This window comes from Ranitomeya variabilis, chromosome 5, assembly GCF_051348905.1.
Source record: "Ranitomeya variabilis isolate aRanVar5 chromosome 5, aRanVar5.hap1, whole genome shotgun sequence".
In the NCBI taxonomy this organism is placed as follows: Eukaryota; Metazoa; Chordata; class Amphibia; order Anura; family Dendrobatidae; genus Ranitomeya; species Ranitomeya variabilis.
The window spans coordinates 440,586,193-440,612,426 of NC_135236.1; the positions used below are offsets into that span (position 1 = coordinate 440,586,193).

The 26,234-nt window shown below is 45.6% G+C and overlaps 1 protein-coding gene across 2 annotated transcripts in view; it reads right to left on the reverse strand.

The window, feature by feature from the left end:
* The window catches only part of PAWR (pro-apoptotic WT1 regulator), a 152,558-nt gene that overhangs the window by 52,684 nt on the left and 73,640 nt on the right, over positions 1-26,234 (reverse strand). For both annotated transcript variants that reach the window (XM_077265365.1, XM_077265364.1), the window contains exons 3-4: positions 21,780-21,902; positions 4,833-4,861 (exon numbers count right to left, since the gene is read on the reverse strand). In XM_077265365.1, the coding sequence (XP_077121480.1) occupies positions 4,833-4,861; positions 21,780-21,902 (152 nt within the window). The remainder of the gene's footprint in view (positions 1-4,832; positions 4,862-21,779; positions 21,903-26,234) is intronic.

Below are 26,234 nucleotides of genomic sequence, written 5' to 3' on the forward strand. Positions count from 1 at the left end.
TTTATTAAAAAAGAAAAAACGACATATCACATGGTCATAAGTATTCAGACCTTTGCTCAGACACTCATATTTTAGTCACATACTCTCCATTTCCTTGTGATTCTCCTTGAGATGGTTCTACTCCTTCATTGGAGTCCAGCTGTGTTTAATTAAACCGATAGGACTTGATTTGGAAAGGCACACACCTGTCTATATAAGACCTCACAGCTCACAGTGCATGTCAGATCAAATGAGAATCATGAGGTCAAAGGAGCTGGCCAAGGAGCTCAGAGACAGAATTGTGGCAAGACACAGATCTGGTCAAGGTTATAAAAGAATTTCTGCAGTACTCAAGGTTCCTAAGAGCACAGTGGCCTCCATAATCCGTAAGTGGAAGAATTCCACCCAGAATTCTTGCTGATTTGTAGGTGATCAAATACTTATTTCATGCAATAAAATGCAAATTAATTAAGTAAAAATGATGCAATGTGATTTTCTGGTTTTATTTTTAGATTCTGTCTCACAGTTGAAGTGTATCTATGATAAAAATTACAGCCCTTGTCATTCTTTGTAGGTGGGAAAAGTTGCAAAATTGGCAGTGTATCAAATACTTATTTTCGCCACTGGATGTATAAATAAATAAATATATATATATATATATATATATATATATGAGATGGAAAATTGACAATATTGATTTATAATAGTGCATGTATGTATATATATATATATATATATATATATATGTATATGTACATATAATACATGTCCATATTGTATTAAGGTGTATTACTTGTTCGCACCTACAAAATAATAAATGAGAAAGCTCATGGTGATAGTATGTAGGTTATATGTTAGCACTAGCACTTAATCATACCTATATATCCTGGATTAAAGAGGGTACAGTAAACAGAATAGGATTAAAACAGTATGTTATGGTTACCATAATGTGTAATAGTAATTTTTACCCTTTAGGCATAAAGAGAAAAGCACAATTTGAAAAATTAAAACACTTACGTTTCAACCCAATTTCACAGTAGCAAGAATTTCAATTTCTACATAATGCCAAGACACTAATGGAAAAATTAAATCTACTATAACCTGTCTGATTTCATAGGTTGTGCTATTGCTGCTGCATCTATCATAGTCTGAGAATTAAAGAGATATTCTCATGTTACTAAGTTGCTTTAGTTAAACATGAAAATAAGCAAGTTTGCAACCAACTTGCTTTTTCTATCTGCTGTCATTCTTCTGTATGTGCTCTTTCATCTTTCATAGTGTGTAGCTGGTTTCCATGGAGCTAACTCCTAACATACAAACCATTTACTTTGAGCCCATTGATTTCTATACAGCAGTTAGCTGCTCACCTCCCTCCTCCTTCCTTTCGGCTACTGAGAGCTCTTACTAGTCCTGTAGAATCACAAAATAGCATGCAACTAGCAGAACTTCCATGTTATCTCTATACGCAAATATAGTGTATTAAAATAACAGTGTAGAACAAGCACTTCCAGACCTTTAATATGTTGCAGGAGTAGCAGAAGAATGAAGCTGCTCACCAGAACTGTAACTCAAGGAGGACCACCCACCCCTCAAGCATCCAAGTAGTAAGGTGAGACTGCAAAGCTCTAAGCTGCTCAAGAGACAACTTATGAAAACCCCTGAATGCAATAATATAAGATACAATGTGTTCCAACTTCCCTTTTTACAAATGTTCTGCAGCTACCAATTTTAGATCTGCTCATAAAATAATCTACTGCTTCGGTTTTTAAGCAAACTGAAGAATACTGTGCTGAAGCAGCAGACTATTTTATGAGCAGATCTAAAATTGGTAACTGCAGAACATTTGCCTAAATATCTAGGAAGATACAATCAAGTGGCCTTTCATCGTTTTTCAATATCAGCCTACCTTTAGTATGTAAATAACACTAGGCATATAGAAATAACTGCACCAGATTGTGCTGTGATAGAATGACAAATGTTCTGCAGTCACCAATTGTAGATCTGCTCATAAAATAGTCTGCTGCTTCATTCTTAAAAACTGACTAATTCTGTAGGACTAATTTCTTACTAGTGTTGTGGTTTCCAGTTTACAATTTTTTCTGAAAAAAAAAATGTAGTACTTACAAGGAGGAGATTAAAATTTTCATCATTTCAGGAGTCTCCTTTTTAGTAACTCAATTATCTTTCTTTGTAAATTTTTTTTTTTTTTTTTTTTTTTTTTTTTACAAAGGGGGCCATGCATACCAGAATGGGGATGGTGGCCATGGATACCAGGATGGGAATGGTGGCCATGGATACCAGGATGGGGATGGTGGCTATGGATACCAGGATGGGGATGGTGGCCAGGGATACCAGGATGGGGATGGTGGCCAGGGATACCAGCATGGGGGCCATGGATACCAGGATGGGAATGTGGGTCATGGATACCAGGATGGGGATGGGGCCATGTATACCAGGATGTGGATGGTGGCCATGAATACCAGGTTCGAGATGCACATGCACATATATACCAGGATAGGGATTTGGGGCATCGATACCAGGATGGGGATGTTGGCTATGGATACCAGGATGTGGATTAGGGCCATGAATACCTGAGTAGGGACATATATATCAGGATGGGGACATGTATATGCCAAGATGGAGAACATTACCCCTATAACAGTGTCAGCAGCAGATCCCCCTATAACAGTGCGTCGTGACATTTTTTGCTACAATTTCTTTCCCTCCTCTAAATCCTAGGTGTGTCTTATGGTCCGATGCGTCTTATAGTCCGAAAAATACGGTATATCAATAATAATGAATTTAATTTGAAATTTAGACATATTCTAACGTTGCATAAAATTAATTACCTTGACATTTCATTAACAGGTCATATATCTTCAAAATCAATAATTATTTACCCCTACAGGAAACCCACATATAACAATTCCATACTGGAAGCACATTCCTGTCATGCACCCCATTTTATTAATAACATCCCAATAGGAGAGAACTAATAAGATTGAAAAGGAATTGTTCTTCCTAGGAAACATGTAAAAATAATTTAAGGTGGTTTTAACAGACTTGAACAAAGGGGCTATGCACATTGGTCCCAGAAAAGAGCGGAATCCATCCTGGATAATATTGAGAGAGAAAAACTACTGACAGAAAATTAAAAAGTAAGAGAATCAATAGAAACCCAAATAAAACATTTATTACCTTTTCAACACAGTATAGCCCTCTCAATACCAGAATATAGTAGCAATAAAAAAAAAAATACCTTCCAATCCTCAACCAAGACAAAAAACGTGAAGATATTTTTTTTTTAATTAGATATTTGATTTGTGGAAAAAACAAATAGTCTACTTTGGGATCAATCTTGTCAACTAGTGTTTTTTCAAGAGTGAATAATACACGCAAAAGTTTCTTGGCTTCCTTCTAAAGGTTTCTTTAAATGTAGACACATACCATGCAAAGCCTTCAACCATGTAAATAAAACCACACATTTTGTGTGTAATACTACAGGAGAACACTATACAATACACTATTTTATTAATTGCAACATGACAGGGGTAATATATATGATAGAATGTATAGAATGTAAAATACAATACGTCGCATGTTCATCGGGTCCTCTTATAAAATGCATCAGGAGACATCTTTCAGATGCAACTTATCCCACCGCAGTATATATATCTGCGGTTGGGAGACATTTTCTACAAACACATAAAGGGGATACCAGATCCCTTAGGTCTCCAGGAATTGCAAAGGTGTCCAGACCATTCAGGGGAGGTGATTTAAAAAGAAATGTCCTAAACCAAGAATCATATTGGATTTTCAAGTTGCACACAAGAGTTTCACATACATAAGACAGGACTTGATTTTGCAATATAATTAATATATTTATTACCGATTATCAGGGTTTTTTATTCTTTGCATGTTGTATTTCAATTACGGTATATCTTTCCATCTCCTGCACAACACAGGGTTAATTGTATACACACAGCACCAATTGACTAACGAATTCCCGGGTGTGTGGCAGGGGGCAGATATAAAAGTAGCACTAGCACTCCTATGTAATAGACCATGATCCAGACTGTTTAAGTCGAAACTCGTTGGTCAGTCGATTGGATTACTATTGGTATCCCTGTATGAAACTTTCATGAAGAACAAATAAATGTGAACTTTTATTTATATATCCAATGCTGGAGAATTTCCTGTTTTCCAAGTTTCTTACTCAGTAAAATAGCAGCTACATATGTACATTTGTCCATGATCTTGTAAAATACTCAAAAAGTGGGAGTGGGTTGAAAGTGATCATTACCTTATCCACCTTCGCACCACTATGGAAAAACGTCTGTCGTGCTTCACATGTGATTATTTGTATTAGATTTAGGACAGCAATAGTTCAACAATACAATACACTAGGTACATTACAAATTAGCATTCAACATTGTTAGGGTACCGTCACACAGTGCCATTTTCATCGCTACGACGGCACGATTCGTGACGTTGCAGCATCGTATGATTATCGCTCCAGCGTCGTAGACTGCGGTCACACGTTGCAATACACGGCGCTGGAGCGATAATTTCATGACGTATTTGCGATGTAGAAGCCGTTGGTTACTGTGCGCACATCGTATACAACCTGTGTCACACAATGCAATCATGCCGCCACAGCGGGACACTAGACGACGAAAGAAAGTTTCAAACGATCTGCTACGACGTACGATTCTCAGCGGGGATCCGGATCGCAGTAGCGTGTCAGACACAACGATATCGTAAATGCATCGCTGGAACGTCACGAATCGTGCCGTCGTAGCGATCAAAATTGCACTGTGTGACGGTACCCTTAGGGTTTTTCCCATTCTTACCTCTTGTATCTGTTTGGCACATTTCTTTCCTAAACAAAAACAAACAAAGAAATAGTAAATAATTCAATATCAAATGTTGGATATTCTCCTGTAGAACACAGCAGTATTTGGAATTATGCACACATGGGTTTGAAGAAGTAAAAAGCCATATTCCTTTTCCAAAATCCAAAGATTTTCGCATCAGCATAAAAGAAGGAAAATTTGACTGTCCCACAACTTATCTCATGTACAGAAAATGTAACTTGTATTTATATGTGACTTGCTGAATCAAGTCTGCATTGACCACTTAAGTTCCATGAATGAAACCACAGATAGATGCAATCCAACTGTAGAACTTTTACAGAGTACAATAATTATTGTTATGGAAAAGGAGACAGAAGACGGCAGTGCCAAAACCGTGAAGCTGCTAAGTTATATATTATCAGGTGTGTTTTTAACCTTACGGTTGCTTGCCATACTTTATCTCAGGTGCTCTTCGAAATATAACATATTAGTCCACCTGTATAAATGAGAAGAAGAAAAAAGGCACTCACCGATCTGTTAAAAAGGTTCCTTACTTTATTAGATCTTCATTAAAAATCCATGGCCGGGAGAGTAAAGGAGCTAGTGTGAGCAGGTGTAGACGACGGCCGTTTCGTGCTGTATAAGCACTTCTTCGGGTCAGTCAGAAGTGCTTATACAGCACGAAACGGCCGTCGTCTACACCTGCTCACACTAGCTCCGTTACTCACTCTACCGGCCATGGATTTTTAATGAAGATCTAATAAAGTAAGGAACTTTTAACAGATCGGTGAGTGCCTCCTTTCTTATTCTCATTTATACAAGTACACTAATTTTTGGGAAAAGTTCTTGTATCTGTGAAGACCAAAGAATATTCTGATGTCAGCACACCAGGCTACTTGATCAAATACCGAGGTTCATAGTAACGTTATTATTTTTGGTTAATTAATGGTTGTCTGAAGAAAGGTTCTGCACACTGAATGCACTTGGGCATGCAAATCATCCAGATTCACGGATGACAACTACCTTTACAACTGCCAATCAATGACGCCCGAGATATGCTCAACAGGAATCAAGTCTGGAGACACTGATACTGAAATATTGAGTAGAATTAATTTCAAGCTATTACTTTGTCCTCCACAACAGTCATGGTCTCTCTATGGCCCCTCGGGAAAATGAATTGCCCACCCCTGAGCTATTCGCTAAGCACTATAGCTATTCAGATAAGGACTTATCCGAATCTACTCGCTCATCCCTAATAATTAGGCTTGGCCTTATTTACAAACCTGTGCCATTAGTAGGCTGTGATGTTAAAGATGACTTGTCACTCCAACTGTCTCTATAAAATAACTGTTCTAGATCATATTTTCTTCTAATATGCCTCATAAATGTTTAAGAATAATTTGACAACTGGCCATTAATATTTTTATTGGTAAAAGGGTGTGCTCTAAAAGAGTTCAATAGCTGTCAATTTTTCATACATTTCTAGTAGGAATAACTGAGGAAAGGTACAGCAAGTATACGAGTATTTACTAAAACAGACCTGTTCAGAAAGCAGGATTGATGACCTATTTAAAGTAAATTACGTTAAATTTTGCCAGTTACTATTAAAGAGAACCTGCCAGCAGATTTTGCTTATCTACAGCATTCTATAATGCTGTAAATAAGCCCCCGGTCCGACCTGCAAGTGAAGAAAAATAAGTTTTATTATACTTAGCTGCAGGGTGGTCCGGTGCGGTCCGGTCCGATGGGTGTCGCAGGTCCGGGTCCGCCTCTTCCCATCTTATTGCGATGCTGCCCTCCTGCTTCATCGCTCCCCTGCATTGGCGCTCCTACGCAGGCGTACTTTTTCTGCCCTGTTGAGTGCAGAGTAAAGTATTGCAGTGCGCAGGGAAAGGTCAGAGAGGCGCGGCACCTGCGTACTAGAGTACTTTACTTTGCCCTCAACAGGGCAGAGAAGTATGCCTGTGCAGGAGCGCCGATGCTGGGAGCGATGAAGAAGCAGGGGGGTGGTGTTGCAAGAAGATGGGAGGTGCCGGATCCAGACCTACGACACCCATCGGACCGGACCACCTCCATGTGAGTATAATAAAACTTATTTTTCTTCACTTGCAGGTCGGACCGGGGGCTTCTCTACAGCATTACAGAATGATGTAGATAAGCCCTGAAAGGTCGTGGCCATATGTTATATCGGCCAAAATTGCTGACATGTTTTTTTCAAAATGTATTGAATAATATAAAAAAATAGCCATTCAGGTTCATGACAAGCCTAAACATGACAGAAACATTTTAAATATATATGAAAGGACCTTTTTCAATTTTCTTATCACAGTTCCATTTTAATAGAAATGTGTGCTCAAATACAGATCAATTGATTGCATACATATTTACTAAAAAAGATGAAAAAACAACTAGCATTAAAGGAGTTGTCCACTACTAGGAGAACCCCTTCTTTATCCAAATATTTGGCCACATAAAATAATAACGCCGATACTCCTCACCCATGCCAATGCCGTTTCGGCAGTGTCAACACTCCTGGTCTCAGGGCTTAGGTGCTGCTGTTGTGCAATCAGCACTGGCGTCACTGTCTCTGCCTTCGAACAAATCGAACATGAAGAGGAAGTCCGGACTGCAGCTGATTTCAGACTTCCTCTTCCTGCTCTATATGACTGGTGAGGACAGAGGCGCTGGGGTCACGTGTCACAACAGCCACATGGGAGCTCATGGAGGCAGGGAGGAATGGCGGCAGCACGGGAAGTGAGAATAAGCTTTATTATTTTATGGAGGGATGTGAGAAGAAGTTGTCCAAGTAGTGGACAACTTCTTTAAAGTCAAACCATTAACATCCCACTGGAGCACACCTAATACACTGACACTTCCTATTTACAGTGGCAGGCTTCTTCCAATACTTCACATTAGCGTCCATAAAAAAAAACCTACAAGCATCTGTTTTTTTATATTGACGTTTATCTCCAATGGCGCTTTCCATGTAATCATTCTGCAGCAGTTTTTGCTACTGTCTTTTTGCAAAGCAAAAAAACAAACAAAAAACAGATTGGTTTAAAACAGAAAAAAACTAATGGTACTGTAAACCTAGCCTAAGCTTTGCTCTAAAGACTGGGATAGTCTGAAAAGCTAAAAACGCAGCACGGTCGTTGTGTTCTGACACTATCAGGACAGCGGAACATAAAAATACTACGAAAGTGCTTATTCAGCATTACATGCCTTTCCAGACCATTCACCCACAATACCTAGTCACTAGCAATCTCGTCTAGGCTTTCCTGCTTTTCTGCTTTTTGGTTTATTACGGACATCTGGTCTTAAGACAAGAAAGCCATACTATTATTTTTTAATGACAGAGAAGGCTGAATGTCGGTCAAGAATGCACATTCTTCTTAATCTATTTAAAGAAGAGAGGAAACTTTAGCGCTGCGTCTCCACATGAGCCTGTATTTTTGCATTTCATGTGAATTAAGTACAATTGCCCACCACATCCTGTATACTCTCTAAGTAGCAGCTAGTCTCCTGGATCATATGACTGAACTATTTAGCCGACTTACAACAAATGACAAAGTACAGCTGTACTAAACCACTCACAACTACTGTCAAAGTATCTTTGTGAGAGAGTGGGAGACACATATATACACATTTAAGTTTAAACCTTAAAGGGGTTGTCACAACATAATCACCCCTTTTTAAAATGTCCCCATTCCAGCAATCAGTTAACCTCCGGAAGTCCAGTCAGCAGCTGATAATGTGAGGAGCTGCGAGAGGCCACATATCTGCCATGACAAGCCGCTATAGAATTACATATATTATTAGAAGACAGCCCACTACAATCAAGCGGGAACAGTGCCAAGCTGGAGAACCACCCCATGATGTCTATAAACCCTACTAAGGAATATGGGATAAGTGCTGTCCTCTGGACAAGGGGAAAAGGTGAACTTTTTATGTAGTCATCTGTTTCTAGGCAGAGGAACTGCTCAACATATCCTAAATTGTTTTAAATAAAAAAATATAAGTAATTAGTAAATCAGACAATCAAGAGAGTGGATGGGTATTTCCTTTAGTGGAAGCATATTATGACTACAGGTCCACATAACTAATGTGTTGCATTATTATTTCTCATTAAATATGGTCTAGGATTAGGGTCTAAGAGGTAAGGTTTCTCCTTGTGGAGAGTGACATACAAGCTCTGGCTTGTCAAGGTAAGGAGGCTTATTCGCCGTGCAATGCTCCTCTGGGAAATGTAATATGCAAATTGCCTCTTCAGAGAAAAAGATGACTAGCGCCACCTAGCCAAATTAGTTCTTATGATTCGCACTGACGAGGGCCAACAGCCCGAAACACCATGTCTGCGAATTGAGATACTGATTTGGCTTTAATCCTGTCATATTGCACGACTTGTTAAAGGGTTGATTGTGACTTGTACGATCGCTACTTCCAACAGGTGGCGCTATAGAGTTTAAGGCCTCTTTTTCTCTAAAGAGGCAATTTGCATATAGGTCCAGGATTATGCATCCAAAGTATTCATTAGTATAGAAATTTAACACCTCTAGCCTCATGGATCAACTGATGGACACGTCTGTATGTGAGCTTGTAAGGAGGTCGCGGAAAGCCTCATTGTTTCTCTCTCTCTCTCCCATGTGCTGGGCCTGTACATCTTATGTGGTACCCAGACTGTGTACCTGTTTAGTATTGTCAGTATTTCTTATGCCTTGTGTATTAATGTATTACCCTTTTATTCCTATGCTGTGATCGATGTTAACTTGTAATGTAATGTATGTGTTGTGTTTGTAATGTCTGATAATGTTCACTGTGGTTATTGTATGTTTGTTAGAGACAGGGACAGAAGGGTTAAACCAGGGAGTTTGGTTAACAGCCCCAAAAAGGAGCAGAAAGTTCCTGCTCCTCAGTTGGAGCAGAGTCAGGATTGCCTACGGCAGGAAGAGATCTCCTGCTGGGTGCTGGCAAAACCTCAAGAGGGGTTAGAGACTGCTGCCCAGGACCACGGGCAGTGAAGCAGGCACTGGGACCATGTGGTGCTCCGCTGAAGGGACTTCAAGCATCCAGACAGATTCCGGCATAAGGACTACCTCCTCTTTCGGCCGCCATGGCTGTGCTGGGTACAGCCGTGAATGTCGTTAAGGAGAGATTGATTTGGTGCAATTACATTGTTTTTCCTTCTACTTAATATTCCCTCCTCTACATGTTCAATAAAAAGTTATTCCTGTTGGATTTTAATTAAGTCCCTGGATCCTGTTTGCCTGTGCTCTAATGACTGCGGAGAAGTGGTAAATTCATCTGGGTTATATGTGTTCTGTCCATTTCATGTGCAAGGGGCCGGGGTACTCACTGACTGTATGCTCAGTGGATGCTGTTCGTGGACTGTAGCTTTAAGTGACTCGGCTGGAACTACCACCCCGTGCCACCTTGTTACATTTTGGCATAGTCGGCAAGATGGACACCATCGACCTCGCAACTACAAGACCGCAGAGAAGGACTTTTTTTTTTAATTTGCACACCAGTAACTGTTGTAAAGGAGGCAAAGATGCCTTTGACCGCTGCCGAAAAGATGGCGACTGTTGGCGCGAAAACCAAGGATAAGGCTGCCTTTTGTGGGTGTCCGGGAAGCATCTTGGTGCTGAAAAGAAGCCACACCCCTTTGTGAAGAGTGCCCGCCCTAAATGAGTGTGGGCGAAGTAGGAGCTGCCGCCCTCCCAGTCTGACCAGAAGAAACGGGTGGAGCAGCAGTAAGTGACCCCACCCACGAATGGGTGGAACCCAGAAGGAAAGGCGCCATTAACCTGAGACCATGCAGCGAAGAAGCCTGTCGTTTTGTGGCGGCATTGGCCGCCGGGACTGGAGGCAATCTGTGGCCCAGGCGGGGACGGGCCTGCGCTTTGTGGCCTGGTGGACTGAGGAACGGCCTCTGTACTGGCGGACGAACCAGCAACCAAGGGAGACTGCGGAATACAAGGGATTGACGATGCCCCGGCAGGAAACTGAAGGAGTCCGGAAGGCCCTGGATGCGGCTTTGCGAGGGATCATAGCACTCGCAATCACTAGTACTGGCGGCCGCGCCAGAGGACTGCCATCGGGCGTGGAGGTGAGGAAGAAGTCCCACTACCTCGCCCTCTGCCCCCTTACTTCCTGTGGCCCTGCCACATTACCAGAGGCAGCCAACTCCGCTGTTGTCCCCATTGGCGATGGCCCCTGCGTCCCCATGGGCCGCACCAGTGGCATATATGGAGGAGTGCCTCGGGTGCCCATGGCTGCGGAGGCCCGATGGATCCGAGGAGTAATTCGAGAAGAGGCGATGGGAGCACCGTATCGTCCAGGAGTTGCAGAGCCCCAGCGGGGGAGCTGCAGCAGGCCGGATGACCCACGGTGTGGTTCGGTACCTCAACAGAAGCAGAGGCTACGGTTTTCTTCAGGAGCTGGAGACCGGAGCCAAGGTTTATGTTAACAACAGGTCCATTATGTTCCGTTGTCCTCTATAGGAGGGGGACCGCGTGGCTTTCATCAAGGAGCAGGGGCCCTATGCGGTAGCCATGAGAATGGCCTCTGATCAGGAGACAGGCCCACTGTAGGGGGCACTGTGTGTGGAGCGGCCGGATGCTGCGACCACAATTGCTAAGGAGGTGCAGGAGAGAGCGGCGCCTCAGAGCAGCGAGGTGGCCACCAATGTGACAGCAGAACCGGAAGCTCTGGGTGTTGTGGGACCACTGCTGGAGGGAGTGCGGAGCCAGAAGACCAGTGGGTACTCCTCCTCCAGTGGATCCTCGTCCCACACCTACATAGTTGTGCATGTTCTGCATGCGGCCCATTACAGTAATCAGCAGCCATACATGGACTGAATTGGCCTTCTTTAAGTTGTGTTTGGTACCGGTTGCATCCAGAAAAAATACCGGGGACTGTTCTGCGCCCCTGAAAGGACAAGGAGAAGTTCCTGCTCCTCAGTTGGGGCCGAGGCAAGCTTATCTACGGCAGGATGAGCTCTCCTTATGGGAGCTGGCAGAACCCCAGGAGGGGGTAAAGACTGCTGCCTAGGACCACGGGCAGTGAAGCGGGCACTGGGACCGTGTGGTGCTCTGCTCAAGGGACTTCAAGCGTCCAGATTCCGGCATAAGGACTAACACATCTTTTGGCCGCCATGGCTGTGGTGGGTACGGCCATGGATGTCGTTAGGGAGAGAGCAGGAAGGTTGATTGATTTGCTGCAATTACATTTTTCTTCTACTTATTACTACCTCCTCTACGCATTCAATAAAAAGTTATCCCTGTTGGATTTTAACTGAGTCCCTGGATCCTGTTTGCCTGTGCTGTAACAACTGCGGAGAAGAGGTAATTCATCTGGGTTATATCTGTCCTGTCCGTTTCATGTGCAAGGGGCGGGGTGCTCGCTGACTGTATACTCAGTGGACTCTGTTCATGGACTGCAGCTTTAAGTGACTTGGCTGGGACTACCACCTCGTGCCACTTTGTTACAAGCTCACAAGGAGACAAAAGACGTGAAGTCCCTAAGGGTCCGTTGACACAGACCAACCACCAAACGTCACTAAACTTGCTGATTGATGGTCATTTAGTAGCCTCTTTACACAGACCTGAAACGATGAGCACTGGGCGATCTGTAATAGAATGTTGATTGTGTATAGGCCGCCATTGTTTTAGGCACAGCAGGACGACACACAGCCAAGAAGAATGATGTTTTGCACTTTGCTTGTTCATCGGGAGATCATCAGCATGTTTTACTGAACAATTATTGTGAACAAGGTTTCTTAAGAGTGCTCAATCATGATAATTTTTCAGTGAAAATGCAGCTTAACTATAGGAGCTTACAATCTAAATCTCAAGAGACCTGTACTTATAATAGGTTGTCCTTGATTACAAATATCTGCTTTAAAAAGCAATTTGACAAGGAATTAGATTAATGATACAATGGTCTTATGTAGAAGAAATGGGGCTCTTCCTCTTCTCAAACGGCTATTTCAGAGGAAAAGCAGCAATGAAGTTAGGGAAACATATATACATAGAGGGGTTGAATATTGTTTGCAAGGTAATTCCCCATGACATTCTGCGTAGCCAGGCTTGACATCAAGGCTAATATGACAAATAATGGAGGCCCCAGGAATGAAATGTAAATCTATTCACATGTTGCAATAATATACACAGGAAATGGGACTAATGTAGACAGTTTGCCTGGAAATGGTTTAGTTTCTTTCCATTCTTGGCAATAATAAAGAAGCACATCGGGGCATCAGGGAGGGCTTCAGCATGGAAGACTACTGCTTACAAGCTACGGAGCATGTACTACACCAGATCTCCACATTCTTCACATATCATTCACTCACAATTAAAAACACACCTAAATTTCTAAATCTGACTTAGCAGACAATTTAGTTAACATTTAAATACCCCAAATTTTAAGAGAGAGATAAACTCTAAAAAAGCCATCAACTACCTACTGCATGACTACTTTATTCAAAGTCTATGACACTTAATGGAATGGCCAATCACAGTGCACGGCTATATCTGTAATCCCAATAGACTTTGAATGCTTGCTTGACTGTTAAGGTACCTTCACATTAAACGACGCTGCAGCGATATCGACAACGATGCCGATCGCTGCAGCGTCGCTGTGTGGTCGCTGGAGAGCTGTCACACAGACAGCTCTCCAGCGACCAACTATGCCGAAGTCCCCGGGTAACCAGGGTAAACATCGGGTTACTAAGCGCAGGGCCACGCTTAGTAACCCGATGTTTACCCTGGTTACCAGTGTACATGTAAAAAACCCAAACAGTACATACTTACATTCCGGTGTCCGTAACGTCCCCCGGCGTCTGCATCCTGCACTGACTGTGAGTGCCGGCCGTAAGGCACAGCACAGCGGTGACATCACCGCTGTGCTCTGCTTTTACTTTACGGTCGGCACTCACAGTCAGTGCGGGAAGCGGACAGCGGGGGACATGTGACAGACAGCAGAAGGTGAGTATCTACTGTTTTTTTTTTTTTACATTTACAATGGTAACCAGGGTAAACATCGGGTTACTAAGCGCGGCCCTGCGCTTAGTAACCCGATATTTACCCTGGTTACCATTGTAAAACATTGCTGGCATCGTTGCTTTTGCTGTCAAACACGACGATACACGCCGATCTGACGACCAAATAAAGTTCTGGACTTTCAGCAATGACCAGCGATATCACAGCAGGATCCTGATCGCTGCTGCGTGTCAAACACAACGATATCGCTATCCAGGACGCTGCAACGTCATGGATCGCTATCGTTATCGTTGCAAAGTCGCTTAATGTGAAGGTACCTTTACTCCACTGAACCTGGGGATGAGGGACCCCTATTCTTGTGATGGTGGGGGTCCTTCAGCGATACGGCACATGCATAAAATTAGTGATAGTCTATGTTTCTGGGTGTATCCCTTTAATTGAGTGACAATTTTAGTCATATAACAATGGATTTCGTCAACATACATTCCATTAAAATGATATTGATGACCTATTCTTAGGATAAGTCAAAATCAGTTTGGTGGTTCTGACAATGGACATCCCATTGATCAGTTATTAGCAGCTCCACCATGGGCCGAATACAAACAGTATACGGAGAGGAACATCACAGCTCTGTCTACTAGATGAATAGGATCTGAATTGCAGTATATAGGAGAGTCAAATCCTCAATGGCAGTCTCCTCTGGTTTATTGTATATGGCGAGACGGGATGTGGTCCCTCCCAAAACAGGGGAAACGTAATTTATACGGCATACATTAGATCACAACAAAAGAATAGGAATGTGGATTCAGCAAAAAGGGGATAGATAGAGTAGACAGAGTGAGACAATAGGGGTCAATGAGGATTTAGGGGGGGCTGGTACATGCAAGGAACATACAGTCAGTACGGAAAGTATTCAGACCTCTATATATTTTACTCTGTTTCATTGCAGCCATTTGCTCAACTCAAAAAAGTTCATTTATTTCTCATTAATGTACACTCTGCACCCCATCTTGACTGAAAAAAACAGAAATGTAGAAATTTTTGCATATTTATTAACACAGAAAAACTGAAATATCACATGGTCATAAGTATTCAGACCCTTTGCTCAGTATTGAGTAGAAACACCCTTTTGAGCTAGTACAGCCATGAGTCTTCTTGGGAATAATGCAGCAAGTTTTTCACACCTGGATTTGGGGATCCTCTGCCATTCTTCCTTGCAGATCCTCTCCAGTCCCATCAGGTTGCATGGTGAACGTTGGTGGACAGCCATTTTCAGGTCTTTCCAGGGATGCTCAATTGGGTTTAGGTCAGGGCTCTGGCTGGGCCAGTCAAGAATGGTCACAGAGTTGTTCTGAAGCCACTCCTTTGTTATTATTATTTTAGCTGTGTGCTTAGGGTCATTGTCTTGTTGAAAGGTGAACCTTCAGCCAAGTCTGAGGTCCAGAGCACTCTGGAAGAGGTATTCATCCAGGATATCTCTGTACTGCAGCATTCATGTTTCCTTCATTGACAACCAGTCGTCCTGTCACTGCAGCTAAAAAACACCCCCATAGCATGATGCTGTCACCACGTTTCACTCTTGGGATTGTATTGGGCAGGTGATGAGCAGTGCCTGATTTTCTCTACACATACCACTTAGAATTATCATTAAAAAGGTCTATCTTCGTCTCATCAGACCAGAAAATCTTATTTCTCAGTCTGGGAGTCCTTCATGTGTTTTTTAGCAAACTCTATGCGGGCTTTCTCCCATCTCCCTACTGCATCTCTAGAGCTCAGCCACAGTGATCTTGGGGTTCTTCTTTACCTCTCTAACCAAGGCTCTTCTCTCACAATTGCTCAGTTTGACTGGACGGCCAGGTCCAGGAAGACTTCTGGTGGTCCCAAACTTCTTCCATATAAGGATTATAGAGGCCACTGTGCTCGTAGGGACCTTGAGTACTGCAGAAATTCTGTTGTAACCTTGGCCAGATCTGTGCCTTTCCACAACTCTGTCTCTAAGCTCCTTGGCCAGTTCCTTTGACCTCATGACTCTCATCTGGTCTGACATGCACTGTGAGCTGTGAGGTCTTATATAGACAGGTGTGTGCCTTTCCAAATCAAGTCCTATCAGTTTAATTAAACACAGCTGGCCTCCAATGAGAAGGAGTAGAACCATCTCAGGCCAGTCTCACAAGTCCAGATAATTCCGGTACCAGAAAAATCGGTACCGGTGTTATCCGTGTCCGTGTGTCCGTGAGCTCACGTGGCACATCAGTGTGGCACACGTGCGGCAGCCGTGTGCCGACTGAGTACCACACGGACCGTGCAGGAGACAGCGCTACAGTAAGCGCTGTCCCCCCTGCGTGTGGTGCTGAAGCCGCCATTCATTCCTTCTCCCCAGCAGCGTTCGCTGGAGAGAAGGAATGAAAAATCATGTTTTTTTTTTAAATAATGTTCCCGGTCACCGCTCGCCTCCCACCCCCTGTGCACCCGCCCGCTGGCATTAAAATACTCACCCAGCTCCCGCGATGCTTCCTCTCAGCGCCGCAGCTTGTCCTGTATGAGCGGTCATGTGGTGCCGCTCATTACAGTGATGAATATGCAGCTCCACCTCCCATAGGGGTGGAGCCGCATATTCATCACTGTAATGAGCGGCACCACGTGGCCGCTCATACAGGACAAGCGGCGGCGCTGAGAGGAAGCATCGCGGAAGCTGGGTATTTTAATGCCAGCGGGCGAGCACACAGGGGGTGGGAGGCGGACGGTGACCGGGAACTTTATTTTAAAAACAAAACAAACAAAAAAAACATGATTTTTCATTCCTTCTCTCCAGCGAACACTGCTGGGGAGAAGGAATGAATGGCGGCTTCAGCACCACACGCTGGGGACAGCACTTAACTCTAGTGCTGTCTCCTGCACTGCCCGTGTGGTCCTCAGTCGGCACACAGCATCCGTGTGCGGTACGTGTTTACACGGACCCATTGACTTTAATGGGTCTGTGTGATCCGTGTGCTTCCACGAACACTGACATGTCTCCGTGTTTTTCAAACGGACACACGGTCCGTGAAAACACGCTGACATGTGCAGAGACACATTGATTTTAATGTATCTACGCGAGTCAGTGTCTCCGGTAAGTGAGAAAACTGTCACCACACGTACCGGAGCCACTGACATGTGAAACAGGCCTCAAGGAGGATCACAAGGAAATGGACAGCATGTGACTTAAATATGAGTGTCTGAGCAAAGGGTCTGAATACTTATGACCACGTGATATGTCAGGTTTTTTTTTTAATTTGCAAAAATTTCTACATTTCTGTTTTTTTCCAGTCAAGATGGGGTGCAAATGAACTTTTTTGAATTTACCAAATGGCTGCAATGAAACAAAGAGTGAAAAATTTAATGGGGTCTGAGTACTTTCCGTACCCAATGTAGGAAGGTGAGGAGGAGTAATAAGTGTACTAATAGTATTAACCCCTTAGTGACAGAGTCAAGTTGATACTTAATGACCAAGCCAATTTTTAAAATTCTGACCACTGTCACATTATGAGGTTATAGCTCTGAAATGCTTCAACAGATCCCACTGTTTCTGAGACTGTTTTTTTGTGACATATTTTATTTCATAATAATAGAAAAAACTCTGGCATACTTTTTTTGATGTGGGTAATATTTATTTTTCTTCAACAAGAAATTCCCAAAAATAGGACATAGGACTCCAATTGTCTGAAGTAATGTTTTCCAAACAAAATTTTTTTTCACACATATGAAATTCTCCTTACAGACATGAGATTCAACGTTTCGGCTAACCAGCCTTTATCAAGAAACGTCTGTAGTTGTAGTAATTCTTCATAAGAGAATAGTTAGACAGCACTGCAGAAGCCTCATAAGAGAAGGGGTTACCGATGTGTACCTCCGTGGTGCGGGGTCCGGGAACAAGAGCTGTGTGGAGCGGCGGTTGTGAGGACCCACAACCGCCGCTCTACACAGCTGCAACAAATTAAAAAGGCAGCAAATAATAATAATAGGGTCCTATTTACTGGGGATTTTAACTATCCAGTCATTCAATGGGACATAGAATCTTCTGGTTGTGCTAAAAGCTACAAGTTCTTATCTGCAATTGAGGACAATTCCCTCTCTCAGCTGGTAGATGAAGCAACCAGGGGAGATAATCTGCTGGATCTGGTTCTGTCATATAGAGCAGATACAATTTCAGATCTACAGGTCAGGGAGCTTTAGGTATGCAGTGATCATAACATGGTAAGTTTCAATGTAATTTTCAATTAAACATTCAAAAGGGGAAATGCAAAAACCTGAAAGTTAAGGAAAGCTGATTTCAACAAATTAAGGGAAGAGCTTAATTGTGTAGACTGGGACCATGTCCCACCAACTATAAATGGGGAATCTTTAAGGATATACTACTAGAATCCTGTAGAAAACTTATACCCTCTGGCAATAAAACGTCCAGGAATTTTAAAATAAACCATTATGGATAAATAAGACAGTACAAAGTTTAATAAGACTAAAATAAAGGGCATTCAAAATCTTGAAGGCCGAGAATACAGAAATTGCATTTCAGAAGTATAAAGATCTCAATAAGAAATGTTAAAACGAAATCAAGCAAGCAAAGTTATCTACAGAGAAATAAATTGCAGGTGACATTAAAATAAATAACCAAATTTTGTATAAATACATCAATGTCAAAAAGAAAAAATAGATGGTATAGGCCCCTTAAAAGACGAATAGATAATTATAAAGGATAAAGAAAAGGCTGAGCTATTAAACAGGCACTTTTCATCTGTGTTCACCTATGAACTGACTATTCCCGGGGTCATTCAACAATGCAAAAATGAAAGTTCACCACCTATCATAACTAGTTTAACACAAGAAGTATGCCTGTGTCTGGATAAATGAAACATTGATAAATCCCCCGGCCCAGATGGCATTTATCCACGGATACTGAGGGAATTGAGCTCAGTAATTGACAGACCTCTGTATCTCATATTCTTAGACTCTCTTGTAACAGGTGGTGCCACAGGATTAGAGGATGGCTCACATGGTACGGAAATATAAGAAAGGTAAGATGGTGGATCCGAGCAACTACCGTCTGGTAAGCCTGACATCAGTAATGTGCAGAGTTTTTGAGGGCATTATAAGATATGACCTGAAAAAAAATATTGCAGAGAATAATATAATAGACAACCAGTATGGATTACTGAAAGATAGGTCATGTCTAACTAACATGTTGGGTTTCTATGAGGAGGTGAGTGCAAATCTGTATGCTGGTAATGCGGTTGATGTGATTTATCTGGACTTTGCAAAGGCATTTGATACAGTACCACATAACAGCCTTATACTGAAGCTACAGAAGCAAGAACTGGGAGGAATCTGTATGCAGATGGGTAAGGAACTGGCTAAATGACAGGAAACAAAGAGTCGTCATAAATGGTGCGTTCTCTAAATGGGATATAGTCAGAAGTGGGGACAGCAGGGATCTGTACTGGGAGCAGTGGGGACCGCAGGGATCTGTGCTAGGACTGGTTCTTTTTAACCTCTTAGTGACCTTATTTATAAGATTGAGAGTAAAGTGTCAGTCTTTGCTGACGACACCAAACTATGTAGGATACTAAGATCTGACCTTGACATTACAATACTGCAAAACAATCTGGATAAGATGTCTGAATGGGCAAGCACTTAGCAAATGAGATTTAATGTTTTTATGCTGATGACACTCAGATCTACCTTTCTAGCCCAGACGTCACCTCTCTGCTGTCCAGAATCCCAGAGTGTCTATCAGCCAGATCCTCCTTCTTCTCCTCTCGCTTCCTCAAACTCAATGTGGACAAATCTGAACTCATCATCTTTCCTCCTTATCTGACCTATCTATCGCAATTAACGACATCACACTCTCCCCCGTACCGGAAGTCCACTGCCTCGGAGTAACCCTTGACTCTGCCCTGTCCTTCAAACCGCACATCCAAGCTCTTTCCACTTCCTATCGCCTCCAGCTCAAAAATATCTCCAGAATCCATCTTTTCCTCAACGGTCAATCTACTAAAATGATTGTGCATGCCCCATCATCTCTTGCCTCGACTACTGCAACATCCTTTTCTGTGGCCTCCATGCTAACACCATGGCACCTCTCCAGTCTATCTGTAACTCTGCTGCCCGAGTAATTCATCTCTCTCCTCGCTACTCCTCCGCTTTCCCCCTCTGCAAATCTCTTCACTGACTCCCATTCCCTCAGCGTATCCAGTTCAAATTACTAATGCTGACCTACTAAGCCATCCATAACCTGTCTACTCCATATATCTCTGACCTAATTCCCGATATCTTCCCTCACGCAATCTCCAGTCCTCCCAAGACCTCCTTCTCTCCTCCACACTTATTCGCTCCTCAGCCAACTGCCTCCAAGACTTCTCCCGAATATCCCCCATCCTCTGGAATTCTTTGCCCCAACACATCCGACTATCAACCACATTCGGATCCTTCAGACGGAACCTGAAAACCCACCTCTTCAGGAAAGCCTACAGCCTGCACTGACCCCACTGCCTCCTCACCACTACCGGAGATACCGCCTCACCAACACCAGAGCTCCTGCAACCCTCAACCTATTGTCTCCTTCCCCACCATCCTGTAGAATGTAAGCCCACAAGGGCAGGGTCCTCGCCCCATCAGTCTGTAATTGTTAGTTTGCTTACTGTAAGTGATATCTGTAATTTGTATGTAACCCCCTTCTCATGTACAGCACCATGGAATCAATGGTGCTATATAAATAATAATAATAATAATAATAATAATAATAAATGTAGAGTAATGAACCTAGGACGGAGTAATCCTATTGCTGCATATACATGAAATGGGAATATACTCGGGACGGCAGATCAAGAGAAGAACTTGGGCATTCTGGTTACAAGTAAGCTGAGCAGCAGTACTCAATGTCAAGCAGCAGCCGCAAAAGCAAAAAGATTTTAGTGTGTATAAAAAGAGAAATAAAGTCCTGGGATCCCAACGTATCGTTACCCATTTATAAATCATTGGTGAGGCCACATCTAGAATATGGGATCCAGTTTTGGGCTTCACATTTAAAAAAGGACACTCAGAAATTAGAGTCAGTTCAAAGGTGGGCAACTAGATTATTACCAGGGATGGAAGCCTCTCATATGATGAAAGGCTGGAAAAGTTGTGCTTGTTTAGCTTAGAAAAAAGACGCCTCAGAGGGGATCTCATTTACATGTATAAATATATGTGTGGTCAGTACCAAGGACTTGCACATGACTTATCCCTTCCAAAGACCATACTAAGGACCAGAGGGCACTCATTACAGGTGGAAGAAAGGCGATTCCGACAGCTAAATTGGAAAGGGTTCTTTACAGTTAAAGCAGACAGACAGTAGAAAGCCCTATCACAAGAGGTAGTAATGGCCGACAATATAATAGCTTTTAAAAAAGGACTGGAATATTTCCTCAGTACACATAACATTGAGGATTATAGTTAATTTAGTGACAAACTGCACAATTGGCGGGGAAAGGTTGAAATTGATGGACCTAGGTCTTTTTTCAACTTATGTAACTATGTAAGAGGGGAGAATGACTGAGGACAAGTTTCCACTGGCACTTAAAGGAAATCTGTCATCTTGTTTTTGCCACCTAAACTGAGATTGGCATGTTGTTGGGGCAGAGACTTCAGAAAACTAATAGATCTGTGGCATATAAACATCAAAACTACATAAAGCACCCCAGTGGATGACATCACTGGAATCAGGGTCTCTAGCCCTACATCATGCTGCTCTCAGATGCAGCAGCCAAAACTGGATGACAGACTCCCTTCAAGTGTAAAGTCATCTCAACATGCAAGTGCAAATAATATAACACATTTTCAACTAATCATTTTAGTGGCAACATTGTATTCTTTCAATAGCTGTACAATTAATATTTTTACTTTGGCTACAACCACTTACGGTAATTCTTACCGACTGCAAGTAGTCACTTGGGTCTATACTTAATGATTCATTCTGGAGGGTATTTTGCTGGGTAACAGAATCTTCTTTCTTCCTTTCTTTTTGTCCAGATTCGTCATCTTCCTCTTCAGGGCTCTGCATAAGTAAAACAAAGAAATGAACAGGTCTATACAATGTGATCATGTGACTTAATAAAAAGATAAACACTGTAATAAAATTGTATTCCAAGTTACAGCAGGATAATTGGTTTAATATATCACCGTGAGTACAGAGAACATTCGGGAGCACAAATACGGTACTTATTCCTACAAGATCACTAAATTTAAACATATGCAATACATCGGAAACTCACAAAATAGACATATGAATACACAAGTATTGTGATAAGCGACAAGGGAAAGTGTCTTAACTCTGCAATTAAACAAAGAATCTTTCACTGCAGAACATTCTCACACAGAGCTAAAGTAAGACGGCAGTAGCTCAAGAGACTACACTGAATGTTCTGGGCTACTAAAATCTAATCTCAATCTGAGCGTCAATGTCACTATGTAACAATGGCCGTCCATAGGTATTGTCCAACAAGTCTGCGCACAGTACAGCATCTGCCTGGAGGAATGGGACAAAATCATTGGATATGAAATCCTGACTCATTGCCTCGGCATTCACAAAACACAAAGGAGGATATAATTTGTCTAGTGGAGTGGAAGAGAATAATTAGACTTTAAAAAACGTGAGACGGTGTCCATCAACAGACTACACAGGGAGCACAGTCTCTGTAAACATGTACAGACACGCTGCAGTTTCTCAAGTCACTGACACGAGAGGTCACATGGGTTACCGGCTTTATGCTGAGAAAGTGCAACATTCCTCGTTGTGCCAATGCAAATTTTCCACAGATTTCTTTTCTCTCAGTCAGGGCTGAGACGAGGGGTGTGGGTACACAGGGGAGCAGTGTCAGTCACTGACACTTCTCACCACTCTCTGTCTTCCCCATGCCGTCTCTCGCTCGTATTTGCGTCTATAAGATGCAAATGCAATTGCTGTGAGTGCCGCTGCCACACGAGCAGAAGAGCTGTAATCAGCTCCCTGCTCCGCCGGGTACTCCATCAGACTGCAGGCCACTTCCGGCCAGTGCCGTTGGAGATGGAGCACGCAGGAGATGTTGGATGGCGCAGTGACGTCATTGCAATATCCGGCGCCCACTGCTGTACTAGACCGAAGAAGAGAAGGGGCGGCTGCACTGGACAGGGAGCATGGATCAGGTGAGTATAAGCTTACTTTTATTTTTCTGCTATTATGCCATCATCACAAGAGGCGCTGTTGGTGGGCCCTCGCAAGAGGGGCTGTTGGTGGGCCATCGCAAGAGGGGCTGTTGGTGGGCCATCGCCAGAGGGGCTGTTGGTGGGCCATCGCCAGAGGGGCTGTTGGTGGGCCATCGCCAGAGGGGCTGTTGGTGGGCCATCGCCAGAGGGGCTGTTGGTGGGCCATCGCCAGAGGGGCTGTTGGTGGGCCATCGCAAGAGGGGCTGTTGGTGGGCCATCGCAAGAGGGGCTGTTGGTGGGCCATCGCAAGAGGGGCTGTTGGTGGGCCATCGCAAGAGGGGCTGTTGGTGGGCCATCGCAAGAGGGGCTGTTGGTGGGCCATCGCAAGAGGGGCTGTTGGTGGGCCATCGCAAGAGGGGCTGTTGGTGGGCCATCGCAAGAGGGGCTGTTGGTGGGCCATCGCAAGAGGGGCTGTTGGTGGGCCATCGCAAGAGGGGCTGTTGGTGGGCCATCGCAAGAGGGGCTGTTGGTGGGCCATCGCAAGAGGGGCTGTTGGTGGGCCATCGCAAGAGGGGCTGTTGGTGGGCCATCGCAAGAGGGGCTGTTGGTGGGCCATCGCAAGAGGGGCTGTTGGTGGGCCATCGCAAGAGGGGCTGTTGGTGGGCCATCGCAAGAGGGGCTGTTGGTGGGCCATCGCAAGAGGGGCTGTTGGTGGGCCATCGCAAGAGGGGCTGTTGGTGGGCCATCGCAAGAGGGGCTGTTGGTGGGCCATCGCAAGAGGGGCTGTTGGTGGGCCATCGCAAGAGGGGCTGTTGGTGGGCCATCGCAAGAGGGGCTGTTGGTGGGCCATCGCAAGAGGGGCTGTTGGTGGGCCATCGCAAGAGGGGCTGTTGGTGGGCCATCGCAAGAGGGGCTGTTGGTGGGCCATCGCAAGAGGGGCTGTTGGTGGGCCATCGCAAGAGGGGCTGTTGGTGGGCCATCGCAAGAGGGGCTGTTGGTGGGCCATCGCCAGAGGGGCTGTTGGTGGGCCATCGCCAGAGGGGCTGTTGGTGGGCCATCGCAAGAGGGGCTGTTGGTGGGCCATCGCCAGAGGGGCTGTTGGTGGGCCATCGCCAGAGGGGCTGTTGGTGGGCCATCGCCAGAGGGGCTGTTGGTGGGCCATCGCCAGAGGGGCTGTTGGTGGGCCATCGCCAGAGGGGCTGTTGGTGGGCCATCGCCAGAGGGGCTGTTGGTGGGCCATCGCCAGAGGGGCTGTTGGTGGGCCATCGCCAGAGGGGCTGTTGGTGGGCCATCGCCAGAGGGGCTGTTGGTGGGCCATCGCCAGAGGGGCTGTTGGTGGGCCATCGCCAGAGGGGCTGTTGGTGGGCCATCGCCAGAGGGGCTGTTGGTGGGCCATCGCCAGAGGGGCTGTTGGTGGGCCATCGCCAGAGGGGCTGTTGGTGGGCCATCGCCAGAGGGGCTGTTGGTGGGCCATCGCCAGAGGGGCTGTTGGTGGGCCATCGCCAGAGGGGCTGTTGGTGGGCCATCGCCAGAGGGGCTGTTGGTGGGCCATCGCCAGAGGGGCTGTTGGTGGGCCATCGCCAGAGGGGCTGTTGGTGGGCCATCGCCAGAGGGGCTGTTGGTGGGCCATCGCCAGAGGGGCTGTTGGTGGGCCATCGCCAGAGGGGCTGTTGGTGGGCCATCGCCAGAGGGGCTGTTGGTGGGCCATCGCCAGAGGGGCTGTTGGTGGGCCATCGCCAGAGGGGCTGTTGGTGGGCCATCGCCAGAGGGGCTGTTGGTGGGCCATCGCCAGAGGGGCTGTTGGTGGGCCATCGCCAGAGGGGCTGTTGGTGGGCCATCGCCAGAGGGGCTGTTGGTGGGCCATCGCCAGAGGGGCTGTTGGTGGGCCATCGCCAGAGGGGCTGTTGGTGGGCCATCGCCAGAGGGGCTGTTGGTGGGCCATCGCCAGAGGGGCTGTTGGTGGGCCATCGCAAGAGGGGCTGTTGGTGGGCCATCGCAAGAGGGGCTGTTGGTGGGCCATCGCAAGAGGGGCTGTTGGTGGGCCATCGCAAGAGGGGCTGTTGGTGGGCCATCGCAAGAGGGGCTGTTGGTGGGCCATCGCAAGAGGGGCTGTTGGTGGGCCATCGCAAGAGGGGCTGTTGGTGGGCCATCGCAAGAGGGGCTGTTGGTGGGCCATCGCAAGAGGGGCTGTTGGTGGGCCATCGCAAGAGGGGCTGTTGGTGGGCCATCGCAAGAGGGGCTGTTGGTGGGCCATCGCAAGAGGGGCTGTTGGTGGGCCATCGCAAGAGGGGCTGTTGGTGGGCCATCGCAAGAGGGGCTGTTGGTGGGCCATCGCAAGAGGGGCTGTTGGTGGGCCATCGCAAGAGGGGCTGTTGGTGGGCCATCGCAAGAGGGGCTGTTGGTGGGCCATCGCAAGAGGGGCTGTTGGTGGGCCATCGCAAGAGGGGCTGTTGGTGGGCCATCGCAAGAGGGGCTGTTGGTGGGCCATCGCAAGAGGGGCTGTTGGTGGGCCATCGCAAGAGGGGCTGTTGGTGGGCCATCGCAAGAGGGGCTGTTGGTGGGCCATCGCAAGAGGGGCTGTTGGTGGGCCATCGCAAGAGGGGCTGTTGGTGGGCCATCGCAAGAGGGGCTGTTGGTGGGCCATCGCAAGAGGGGCTGTTGGTGGGCCATCGCAAGAGGGGCTGTTGGTGGGCCATCGCAAGAGGGGCTGTTGGTGGGCCATCGCAAGAGGGGCTGTTGGTGGGCCATCGCAAGAGGGGCTGTTGGTGGGCCATCGCAAGAGGGGCTGTTGGTGGGCCATCGCAAGAGGGGCTGTTGGTGGGCCATCGCAAGAGGGGCTGTTGGTGGGCCATCGCAAGAGGGGCTGTTGGTGGGCCATCGCAAGAGGGGCTGTTGGTGGGCCATCGCAAGAGGGGCTGTTGGTGGGCCATCGCAAGAGGGGCTGTTGGTGGGCCATCGCAAGAGGGGCTGTTGGTGGGCCATCGCAAGAGGGGCTGTTGGTGGGCCATCGCAAGAGGGGCTGTTGGTGGGCCATCGCAAGAGGGGCTGTTGGTGGGCCATCGCAAGAGGGGCTGTTGGTGGGCCATCGCAAGAGGGGCTGTTGGTGGGCCATCGCAAGAGGGGCTGTTGGTGGGCCATCGCAAGAGGGGCTGTTGGTGGGCCATCGCAAGAGGGGCTGTTGGTGGGCCATCGCAAGAGGGGCTGT